Source organism: Zonotrichia albicollis, chromosome Z (assembly GCF_047830755.1).
Source record: "Zonotrichia albicollis isolate bZonAlb1 chromosome Z, bZonAlb1.hap1, whole genome shotgun sequence".
In the NCBI taxonomy this organism is placed as follows: Eukaryota; Metazoa; Chordata; class Aves; order Passeriformes; family Passerellidae; genus Zonotrichia; species Zonotrichia albicollis.
The window spans coordinates 36768376-36781301 of record NC_133860.1 but is presented as its reverse complement, the minus strand read 5'-3'; the positions used below and the strand labels follow the sequence as shown (position 1 = coordinate 36781301).

The following is a 12926-nucleotide window of genomic DNA, read 5'->3' as shown; positions in this document are numbered from 1 at the left end:
AGGCTGAACAGCCCAGCTATCTCAGTCTTTCCTCATAGGAGAGATGCTCCATCCCTCTGATCGTCTTGGTGCCCTCCTCTGGACTCCCTCCAGCAGGTCCTGTGCTGTGCCCCAGAGCTGATGAAGCCCTGCAGGTGGGGTCTCAGCAGAGCAGAGCACAGGGGCAGAATCCCCTCCCTGCTCTGCTGCCCACCCTGCTCTGGGTGCAGCCCAGGACATGTGTGGCTCTCTGGGCTGGCAGTGCCCATGGCTGGGGCATGTCCAGCCTCTCAGCCACCAGTGCCCCCAATTCCTTCTGGGCAGGGCTGCTCTTGATTCCACTCATCTCACAATATTTTTCCTTATGACAATTTAAAATCTGCAGGGTTTTAATTTGATATACTCTGGTTTTGATAGTACTATAATTATACCTTCTGCTAACACACACCAACTATAAAAAGACCTAGTAAGCACATTCATATATACTAGTGCATTAATTAAATATGAAGACATTTTAAATAGACAGTGGTTTTAGCTGCATATATTTAATTTTTAAAGGATTTCACAGAAAGTAGCCTCATCACGTTGTTGCTTTTGGAACACTGGAAAGTTTTGTGTAAGATGTAAAAAAATAGTTGTTTAGGAGCTGAGTTAATAAAGGATCATGATTTAAAAAAGCTTAAGGAATCCATATACTCAGATCTTCTAGTTTTTCAACACAGATGACAACAGTAGTCTGATGACTTGGGGAAACAGTCTCTAGAATGTGAAAGGCATATCCAAGAGCCGCATTTGTCTCTCTTTCCCTTTTCTCATATATTCCTGACTAAAGCATTTAACTTACAGAATAAATTTCAGTGAAACTGAAACTTAGAAACTCCATCTTCTGTACTTAATAAAGAATTTAAATTCAGATAGTATTATTGCAGCTGAAAGGAACCCTGAAAGATCATAAAGTCTGACAAATACAGAACCTTTCTTTCATTTGACAATGAAAGAAAGTGGTGTTTCTCCCTGACATTCCTATATGTTTATCTAGTGCTTAGAGCATTTGCTGTGGACAAGGAAAGATTGAAGGAGGACAAGTTTGACCCATTTTCCTGAAGCACTCTGACCACTAAACTGCAGAAAAAGATTATTGTTATCTGTGATTAACACAGGCATTATTATTCATCACAGACACTGCTATTCTAAGGGCAGTTAGGTGTCAAGGATCTTTGGAAAGTATAAACATAATTAATTTTATATTACTGTTCATTCCTCTGAGTAAACAAAAAATATTTGGGTGAGTGCAGACACTCAATATCCACTTTTAAAACAGTCACTCAGAGCCTATTCTGGCAGACCATGGGCAGTTTGCATTGTCACCTGACCATGCTGCCGGCCATCTCTATGATTCCTAATGCCAAGTGGTACAGCACACAGCCAGCTATGCCGGCTCCAGTCCACATGAGGATTCCTGCACCAAAAGGTGGGAAAAGCAGAGCAATTTCAGGTACAGCATGGCTGCTGCAGCAGCACATAAAATGGCCTAGTGAGAGAGTAGATCTGTCTGTCATGGTAGGTTAAAAAGAAGGGGCTGGTGGACAATGCTCATTTCTGAATCAGGACTTCATCCTTATCACTTTGGAAGACTCTCTTCTAGGACTTGATATTTTCTCTTTTAAGTCCTTGATTTTGTACTTTTACTGTGACTTGTTTACTGTGCAGTCATTCAACCCACTGCTTTGCCTTTCAGGAAGAAAATTACCCACAGTTTTTGTTGCATTTTGAAGATTTAAAAAAATTTAGCACTATTACTACATTTTAATTAATTTTACTACATTTTAATTAATACTCCCTGATAATGTTACCTGTCCATTTTTAATGTTTAAAACCCAAATAATTTCAATAAAATTAAAAATATAATTTTTGTATTAATTCTATGTAACAACTGTAATGTTTTTCTGACACAATGCTGATTATGGTAGTGTTTTTCAAAGAGACAGTCCAGAGTCTTTACTGAAGTCCTTTTAAATAAAAAAGTATGACTGCTATGATCTCATTTCTGATTACTGATGATGCCAACTGACAATGGAAACATTTCTTGAATTTGTGTAATAATTCTTGGATTGCTTTACTTGTATTTGTAAAAAAACTGAGAAGTGAAATAAACTCAACTTTCTTTTCAGTTGGTGCAAAAGCCAGAAACCCTGTTTTCTAAATAACATTGTGATTTATATTTTGCTGCCTGAAGCAATTTGCTCTCTGCTCTATTTAAGGGTTTAGACATTCTCTCCTTTTCTTGATGAGGGTACTTAGCTAAGCAGTATGTGGAAGCTAGTAGGAATCTTCCAGAAATGTCCTTCCAGCCAGTGGGTCACAGGCATTCCTGAAAGGTTTTTAATGTTAAACTTCTTGTAAAGCAGTAAATGCTACCCCCGGGGTAGGGGTGTGTTGTGGGGTTTTTTTTTAAAGTAGATAAAGAATTTAGTTAGTATCTAACTAAATCATGCATATATAGTTAGTATCTAACTAGTCATGCATATATAATTTGGCTGCCCTTTGATTTAAATTATGGTAATAAGATAATTTCGTTATTGTTGCCAAAAAATTTGTTAACCTGTTATATTAACTCTGTAATATTTGTATTTATATATTCCCCAGTATTTGTAAGAGTGCCTTTAACTTGAGAAGCCCCAAGTGATTTGCACATTGAACATTCTACTAGATTCTGCATGAAAATAAAGATTAAAAATAATGACAATCAGACCTGCAAATTACTCTGAAAATAAAACAATTCAGGAATACCAGGGAAAGAGAAAGGTATCTTCATTTATGCTATTGTTACCATTATACTAGATTCCTCTCTTAAGCAGAATTAGAGATAAAATAGTAGTACGGCTTGACAGTTTAATACCATTATGTAATTTTTGTCGTTTAGAATTTAAATCATAACCTACATGACAAATAAAAATTAATTTGTGAGGCTTGATTCCCAGGTGAGTGTAAAGAAAACTATCAGATGATTTTGTAGGTCTTGAAATTGCTGTTCATGTGAAATTGGAGTATATGCATCGGAAAAATCTGTGACCATAGAGCTGTTTTATGAACGTATATGTTCTTTTAATTCCCAAGTTTTAAAAAAGATAAAAGGTGGAATCCAATTCTATAAGATGGAACCAGAGAGGGTTATAATTTGACTGTAACATTAACTTCTTACACACATTCTCTGCTTGATAAAATGTAAAAGAAAATTAGCATATTCTTCCTCCCCTGAAATTTAATTCAAATTATTTTAGAACTAGTTTAACTTCTGACAGCTGAAATGCATACATTAGCCATGTAGAGCCATCTGCAAGGCAAACACATTCTTACCTCATACGTTTCTAATTGGAACGTGTTGTCTTGCAGGCATCATTTGATGCCATGCTCTGACTGGTAATGAATTCTGGAATCATGCATCTCCCCAAGGATTTATACTGTATGGATTAAGGACAGTTTTTTGAGAATTTCAGTTATTTTCACACTTCGGTTGTAAGTGTAAACATAATTTCTTGGGTAGCAGCCTGATTATATGAAGAGTTACTATCCCTGAAACCAGGGGTTACTTTAGGTAGATAGGTATTATATAGGATTTTTTTAAGTATTACACTTCCATTTTAATTTACCAGGATGGTCAGCTAAGTTTTTCGGTCAATATCTGATATCCTTCACTTTATACAGGTAATACTGTAAAGCTACATGAGACTTCTTGTCTCTACAGTCTGAATTTCATTCTCAGGCTCAGAAACAGTGGAATATTTTACATGATTAGCATTTTAATGCTATTTTTTGAATGACAGAGTAAAAAGGATTTGAAATAATTAATTTTTAATGTTTTCATCAGTATCAAATGACTTATCATAATCCTTTTATTGGTGGCATTTACAGTCTCTGCTTCATTGTCTTGTTTGAGGATAAAATATTGCATATGGAGTATTTTTAAGTTATTGCTGATTACATTTTAATGATTTAATGGAAATGTGGAAATACTTCAACTAAATGTTGAAAATGTTTGATGAAAAATGAAATAGATTATTCATAAGTGAAATGGTATCTACTGAAAAGTCAGAATATAATTAGTGCAGTTTTCTCATCCTAAAACCAAAGTACAAATTTAAATAAGCCATCACTAATACAGTAGCATAATGATTTTTATCGCTTGTATATCATCAATCTAGAAATCCTGGGAGCAAATTTATTTAATTTGTAAATTAGTATTGAGATTTCAAGGGCATGAAGCTGAAGGGGTCTTTCATTACATTGTAAAGTAGAGTGGACAATAAAAAATGTGGCTGAGGGATGGCACCATTACTATTGAGTAATACAGAGTAATATTCTGTAGTATTGAGTTCCAGAATATTTTTTTAACTCAAAAACTAGTTAGCTAAGTGCACACAGGACAGTGACTGCTGCTGCAATATTACAGGAAGTGCTAACAGGTAGATTTTAAATTTCGAACAGTCCTGTGGGGCCTTTTCAGTAGCATTTCCATATACCATGAACAATCCTGAAAGAAGCAGCATACTTTCCTGACCAAGGACCAATGTGTAAAGAGCCTTTAAGAAGATCAGGTCTAGGCAGCCTGAGCCAAGACCTTGAGGGGTTTCATCTCCTCAGACACAACGAGCAGACAGGCTCATAAGCCACTCTTCTGCTCCTACCAGCCTCAAACAGAACTGAGGGAACAGTCAGTTGTTTTCTAGGCAGTGGTCAGTAAAATAATCTTGTGTTATTAGTACTGATCTTGAGTTTTCTAAGCCAGGCTGAAGGGCATTTATCCTGGCACTGCTACCCAGTACTGATATCCACTACCTCCCTGGAAGCAGCTGCTTTGCTGTCCTTTGCTTATCTGCTATTTTACACATTCATGGTTGTTTTCTTGCAAGAACCAACCATACTCTGGCTCCTGGCATCTTTTTTACAGGGACACAGAAGTTTCTTTGAAAACATCCTGAGGTTTTATTTATATCTAGTACCACAAGGTGTTTTGTTCCTCTTCGTCCTGCATATATATTTTCCTTCCATTTATATATGCCACAACTTTCATTAAAGGCTGTGGAATAAGTCAGGTTAAGATTCCCACCTGGCTGTAAGTTCAGAATTTTGAGAGAGTGGTATGTCATGCCTTAGCAAAACAAACTGATTGAAATAGAAGAGCAGCCCCAGAGGACAGAAAGCAATGAAAAATAACAGTACACAATCTTGCCTTCTTTGGATAGATTCCAGCAGTCATAGGTGAACCTATATACCTTAAGAAACCTGGGATTATTGGGGAATCTTTTAACAGAGCAGAAAAGGAAAATCAGTGTGTGTTGTCAGATGCCCTGTATAGCTCCTGAGGACTTGTTATAGGACACCTGCTCAGTTGAGGACCCCAAAGTGCCAGGGGAGACTAAAAAGTGCCCTGGACAGCACTCAAAGGACAAGGAAATCCATTTGGTCTCCTACATAACTCTGCTCAGATGAGAATCTTTCCTTGAGAAGCAAGTCCTGAGCTTTTTTTTCCCCCAGTGTCAGTCTGATGACTTGTCCAGAAGCGTTCCTCTGATCAAATTTGTCGGCTTAGTCAGGACATTTTCTGCAGTGTTCATCAGAGATGAAGTTTGTCATGTAGGATTTGTCTGTAATAAAATAATTTTAGTAAAACCTCCTGGAAAAATGTGGGATTATACATACCCTTGGTCTTCTCTTAGGAACTTCTTTTAACAATAAAAAACCTGTAAAAATTATGATCAAGTGAAAAGTTGAATGTCCTCAATTATACATTATTACATTTTATGATTAAACTTCCACAGTGTAATGGTGTAGAGTACTTTCAAATAGGTCTACATTTTAGTGCCTCATCAGAAATGTAGAAATATTTCAACCAAAGAAGATGTTTGGTACAAAATTAAATAATTATTATATAAGTTATTTTTAACTATGTAATTTTACTAAGCTATTATAGACAGTATTTTTTTTTCCAGTGTTATATCACAGCAACAAAGATTTAAGACTCTGGAGGTTCAGTTTAGTTTCAGTCATAGAGTAATCAAATATAAATAAACATAAAATTTGAACTTGCTTTCATGAGAAATTCTGAAAACTCCAGAAATGCTATCAAAATACGTTTTACAGTAATACAAAAAGTTTGTAAGACACAAATCCAGTTACAGGTGTATATGAGAAACCGTACTCTACAGTGATGACTCTCATTGATTCTGCTGGGGTCCAGATCACTGCTGAAATCCATCATAAACACATCCATTTAAGGCTTTAGATCCCAATATTTGAAATCCTAAAGAATCCATTTTGAAGAAATGTGATCTTCAATTCTGCATCAGGTCACTTTAAAAGGAAGGTCTCATATTGGGAATGACAACTTGAGGCAGACAAAATAGGAGGTACTGTTTGAAATTTGAATTCAAACCCTCTCCTGTAAAAAATTAGATTTTAGACTTGAACATTTAAATAATAAGTTTAGATATAAAGTTGGCATATCAATTTCTGACACTAGGATTACTAATATGGAAATAATATAACTAAACCTTCTGTGATTCTTTCCTTAGTACTCTTATAAGTACTGCAGAGAACTGCAACAACCACAGATTTCAATCAGTAAAAAGAAAAATAACTTTTTAAAGATTGAACTGGTTACCAAAGAGAGACTGGTCGTATTGAATCAAGATAACACTGAAAGAAGAGAAAATTGTAATTAATTCTAGATGGATATGTACAGAAAAGTACAGAAATGAATAACAATGTGGGCCAAGTTTTTCTAGCATTATACTGTTTTTGTTTTTAAGGGAAAACACGATGTTCTCCTCGGACATTTCTGTTTTACTTACCCCTTATTCAGAATTCCTTTATTCTAGTCCTCAACCAGTCAATTCTTGTGTGATGACTTCACAGAATTACCCATATGAGAGAGACTTCATTCTCTTAATAATTTCCGTGGTCCTTTGCTGGCATCTCACTAATAATCTGTATTCCCTTTGTACAGGGCAGCCCTGAGCTGGACAGAGCCCCCGCAGAGATGGACCCACCAGTGCTGAGCCAAGTGGCAGGACCATCTTCTGTGACACCATTAGCCTTCTTGACACAAGGATGCACTGCTGGCTCATATTCAATTTGAAGTCTACCAGAACTCTCAGGTTTTCTGGGAGTGTAGAGCTGCTTTCCAGCTGGGTTACCTCCTGCATGTACCAAGGCATGGGGGAGCTGTTCCCAGGTGCAGGACTGCTCTTGTTGAACAGCATGATGTTCCGCTCAGTCCATTTCTCCAGCCAGTCTAAGTTCCACTGGACAGCAGCACAACCCTCTGGTGTACTATCCATTTCTTCCTATTTTGTCCTCTGCAGCTTGCCGAGGGTATGCTCTGGCCCAGAATCCAGGTCACTATTGAAGATGATGAACAGGATAGGATGCAGCTTTGTTTTCCGGGATACACCGCTAGTTACTCGCCTTCAGGTAGACTTTGTGCCACTAATCACAGCACTATGAGCTTGCTCTTCAAGCCAGTTTTAAATCCACCTCACAGTTTGTTAAGGATACTATTACTGACAGAAGCCTTGGCCTGAACTAAGGTGCAAATGGGACCATATGGATTTTATTTAACAATAAATGGATTTTATTTAACAATAAAATGAGAGGGAGAGGGAGAGAGCAAGTGAGAAGAAAGCAAGAGAGAGCAGAAGATAGTCACCACCCATAGATCCAGAGGTGTCCTTTTGATCCTTCTTAACCCAGGGTTCTTGGTGGTAGGGTTCTGAGGTAATTCAAAGCTTTTCACTATTTATACATTTTTGTAAGCAAAGGAACTAATGGTCATTGGCTACATAGTTCTCTTATTCTATTGGCTAAAGGATTCCCTCACTTCTAGTGCTAATACTGAGTCTCATGCTCAGTCTTCCTCTGGGTTGTGAGTTGGTGGCTGCAATCTCTGCCTGCCAGAATTACCTTTTACCCAGCCTGAGCTGACTTCAGCACAGTTGGTGAGTTGACTTTCCTCTTGGCCCATAGATTCAGCCATTATCACTGATACATTCTTCTCCCCAGCTTTGTTTACTACCCCCTAGGCCTGAGATAACACTCAGACAACATCTTTATCTTGTCTCATGTATTCCTCATGATGTCTTAATTCACTGTACAAGTTTCAGGTATGCACAGAGGCATGGTGGTTGCAGATGCCAGTTGTCCCATAACCTGCTGATCAGGATCTTAGTTTGACCAGCGATAAGCACACGAGCAGCAGATTCTTTACACACTTTGTCACTGTGAATTTTTGTCTGATTACCCAGGATGTGCTAGCTAGATCTGCCAGGCTTGGAGTTGGGCCGTTCTGTCACTCCATTCTGTGCTTATCTCATGGAAAAGTCTTTCTGTGGTAACTGTGTTTAAGACAGAAAATGGTGATCTTTAAGTCCTTATACTAGTACTGTCTGCCTTAGAACTTTCTGGTAATAAAAGGCATCTCTAAGGATAGCTTGGTGTCTTGGTCCATATCCAGAGCAATCCAAAGCATCTTTCCTCATAGCCTCTGCCTGGGTATGGGGCTGAACACCAGCAGATGCTCTTGATATCCTATCTTTCTTTTCTGTTCATCTGTGACCTAGAATTCCCCAGAGGAGAGTGTGCATCTCATAGTTATAATGTTGTCAGGATAGCAAAGAACAAAAGATCCTGAAAACACACCCAAAAAGCAACACTACACACCCTGAAGACAGTTACTTGTCAGATGATAGCTACAATAGATAATCTTACTCCCAGACTTTCATGTTATCAGCAATAATTTTCTCTAAAAACGACAAAACACACTGGTTCTTCCTTCTTTTCCATCTCAGTATCACTAAGTGAAGCAGTTGACATGTGATAAAAACACGAGGTGTATATGCAGAATACTGGGAGAAGCTTCACTGGGATCTGAGTTTCTGTAGGCAGGCACAAGCCATGAAAGGCTCTGTTGTGCTTCACAGCAGCTGCTCCCTGAGCAGCTATGTTTTGGGATTTTTTTTTAGAATTGTCTTATGAGAGAAGCAAGATGACTGAACCTTTGGCATGTAGGGGAGCTACAAACATACCCACTGGTTGACAAAAAACTCACACACTTCTGAGTAGGCATGAAGGTCCTTTTCCAGTAAATGTGATACCTAAGTCTTGTCCTGGGTTTCTGCTGTCTTCAACTGCTAAATGGTCTTGACTAACAAAGCCAGCACGGAGAATTCTTCATTATCAGCATATGTTAAGAACCAGACCATGCCCCCAGATGATTTCTGACAAAAGATGCCTGGAAAGTAATGAAACAAATAAAAGGCTGCTAATATAAAAAAACTTAATCCCAGTAGTGAAAAAATCAGCAAAACTTTGCTGCTCCCCAAACAGAAACAAAAGGGATGTCATAGAATACAATGAATAAAAAAAAATAATTCCACCAAGCAAAATCTAATGAAATGACTGCAAAATATTAAAAACAACCCAAATTTTATTGTAAACATTTTAATACTACGATAGTTACAAATACACACTTGCTTATCAGGATCAATTGAACCAGAAAATAGCCTACAAAGGGCCTGCTCTTGCTCGAAGAGATATTGACAGGATTTTACAGCAGACTTCAAGGAAAACCAAATTTAAGCTTTTAAATGGTTTCTGCATTTTTACAGAAGTATGTATCTCAAAAAATCCCGATATATGACAAAAAATGTGCATCTCCACTCTATACCTCTTTGGTGTTTTCCTCCTATGGAGGATTAATCTCTCAGAGTTGGAGTAGCCTTCATAACGTACATTTTAAATAATTTAAGAATAATCTTCCTGTGGAATTAATAACAATCCATATAAAATAAAACAATATTGCTCAAGAAACTGTTTAGGCCTTGAAGAAAGGTAGAGTTAAACAATTAGAAATGTCCTGCAAAACTGTGAGTCCTACTAACTTTAGAAAAATGTCTCTCTCAGTCATCAATTCTTGTTGAAAATGTACAAAAGAAGCCAATATTAAATTGTATTTTTACTCTTCTTTGTTGCCCTTTTTCAAATAAAACCATGGTAACATGCTATTAAAAATGATGTAACTTTTTCTTATATAACTAGTTAGCTTCTATATTACATTTATTATGTCTTAATATATTTTTGAATATGTACTGAAGGATATTGCTTTACCAGACAGCCTCGTTAAAATTTTAAATAATATTATTACTGGAATTTTAGACTATATCACTTAAAGTAATTTTTCATGACATTTTTTTATTTTAGGTTTTTTGAGATCAAAATGTAGAAGCAATTTTTTTTTAACAGGGAGTTGGTCTCTCCCTTTTCTGACATATGAGCTGTAATTTCAGAAATTTAGAGAGGCAAACAAAAATTGCAGTTAGAATGGCAGTCCTGGCATATATGAGAGAACTGTTTAAAATTGTGGATAATATTTTAGCATACACACCCACACATCTGCATGTAGCCAAATAGGAGCGTATGACTTATACCCCCTAGTTTTTAAAATACTTCCACCAAATGTTTTATTCCAGCCTTAAAGCTTTAGAAAGATTATGCTTAATGTCATTAATAATAGAGCCAGTCACTTTTAGGAAGAGACAAAGTAACTGGATGTGGATTATTCTTATTACAAAAATGTATTTTTGGCAAAGCCACAAGTATGTGGTGATGGGGAATTTCAGTTCTTACATCTCTTTAAATTTGCATATATTTAAAAAGACAACAGATTATTTAGTCTAATCTGTGTAGTTTTTGTAATTTTTAGTTCTGCTCATATGTTCTTGAAAAGATTGTTTTATGCAGCCTGTTAGAAATGAAATATTTGTAGCTGATTTACTGCTGATTTTCAGATTAAGTGAAAGTTTCTTTTCCTGATCTCTTCATAGCCTGTAAGAGGCTGACCATACTGGAGCTGCTCCAGTAAAGGAATATAAGATCATTCTTAATAAAACTCTGATTTCATTCCATCACATTTGGCAGATGGCACCTTCCACAACATATTTCTCCTTGTTCTCTGCTAGAACAGGGGAGTACACCACCTACTGAAAAACCACAGGTCTCCCACACAAATTCTGATACTAGAGGGACAATATACCTACACTCACATGCTTTTCTAGATGAAAGTACAGTGTACTTTGAAGAGTCATGCCACTAGAAATAAAAACTTCCTTGTACCTCCCTGAAAAGTAAAGCCCTAAACTACTGTGTGCCATTCTTCAGAACCTGATTCCCACATTCATTTCTAGTATCTTGTACTATAATTTAATAGATGCTCTTCCACTTAAAAATACTGTGTAAATAGCAAGTCTGGAATTCTTGTTAAACTGGTTGCAGTTTAGTACTGTAACTCATCAATTTTTATTTAGAGTAACTACAAAGTGCTTCAGAATAGTTTCACAAGAAAGGTGCAAATAAATACTGTGCCCTCTTATGTCCGGTCCCATGAGACATAAAGTCCTGGAGAGCCCACATTTAAAAGTATCCTCAATTTTTACAGCAATTTAATAATGATACTGATTTCTTATACTGGAGAATGTTTCTGTCTCCAGTGTTTATTTGGGTCAGTGTCTAACAGCATCATAGCCAACAGGCCTGCTGCTTGCCTGCCATTAGTCTTGCTGGATCCAAACACACTTATCTGAATGGGTAAAAAAGGTATGGTGCTACAGTGGGAATCTGCACAAAAATGGTCCTCTTACTGTGCAGAACTTGTGGTTGTTAGTTGATTCCTTTTGATTAATATTTGCAGAAAAGATGAACTGGCAGCACACTGCAGTGTAATTTTTCTTTTTGGTTAATAGGCTCAAAATATCACAGTGGAATGCTGACAGGTCTATCAGTTGTCAAAATTTTCCAGGATTTGGATCATGGCACTGAAATAGCTCTGATGAATGTCTGCACAATGCATGGTACAGCACTTCTCCTGCTCCCAAAGGATCTGAGTAAAAATGGAAGCATCTTTATTGCTTTATGTATGAGGAATTGATGCATCAATGAGTGAGTGAAGTGTGTCAACATAGAGTGAAACCCCTAAATGACTCTATAGATTACATTCTTTTGTAGTACACAGACTTCCCTAAAACTGGGAGTACTTCTACAGAGTAATCACTTTATAAATTAGGGGTAAATTCTTTCCCCATCAAAATTTCCAAAAGGCAAAACTCCCACTGAATGAAGTATGATGTGGATTTCACATTACATTTGTAACCAAACTCAAGTACTTTGTCACATATAGGAGAAGTAACAAACAGCTGCACAGCATGCTTGATGCAGTCTATTCCAATTCTGAATGATAAAAATGCAGTATCAAATATTTTAACCTTTTTTCAATATTTTTCTATTCACAATTTTTCTGTTCCCATGACTCTCGTTTTCCTTAACTGTTATTTCTACAGCCTAAAGAGGGAAAAAGAAATAACAAAGGAAACAGAAAACAATAAATCCTATTATCCAGTTGACTGAATAAATGTATATGACCACCAAGTCCATATCAAACCGCCATCCACGGCTATCATCATCGAAGTCCATGAAGTCCATCCTGTGAGCAGCATGTGGGAAATGCCTCCTGGTCACAGTATTTGAGCGCCTTCGAAAACCTGCTGAAAAACAGACAAGGAGATAAAAATCTTTTTAAAAAGAACCAGATTGACTAGCAAAAAAAGTTAACACTCCTTCCTCCAGTTATCAAAAAGACAAATAGAAGCAGGAAATCTCACACCTCACTGCTAAGTTTCATCACTTTGTTGGACAAGAAGCTATCTTTGGAATTGATTTTGAAGGATTTAAGAAGTAACACTGTGTTCCTTAAAAAGTAACTCTGTGTTCCACGTCTAGAAAATAATATGTTTGTTTGTTTGTATATGGATTTCTCTACCACAATAAAACAATGATATCTGCTTAAGTTATACAGATTTATGAGCACCTCTCTTTTGGTGCCTTCTTTCACTGAGTTT

At 36.8% G+C, this 12926-nt stretch overlaps 1 protein-coding gene across 5 annotated transcripts in view; it reads right to left on the bottom strand.

Annotated features, from left to right (window-relative positions):
- Positions 1 to 9432: 9432 nt before the first annotated feature.
- RNF180 (ring finger protein 180) overlaps positions 9433 to 12926 on the bottom strand; it is a 68047-nt gene continuing 64553 nt past the window's right edge. For 4 of the 5 annotated variants that reach the window (XM_014269005.3, XM_014269006.3, XM_026795169.2 and 1 more), the window contains one exon: positions 9434 to 12572. In XM_014269005.3, coding sequence (XP_014124480.1) covers positions 12370 to 12572 — 203 coding nt within the window. In that variant the 3' untranslated portion in view covers positions 9434 to 12369. Of the gene's footprint in view, positions 12573 to 12926 lie in introns of all 5 variants that reach the window. The other variant, XM_074532662.1, reaches the window with a different exon arrangement.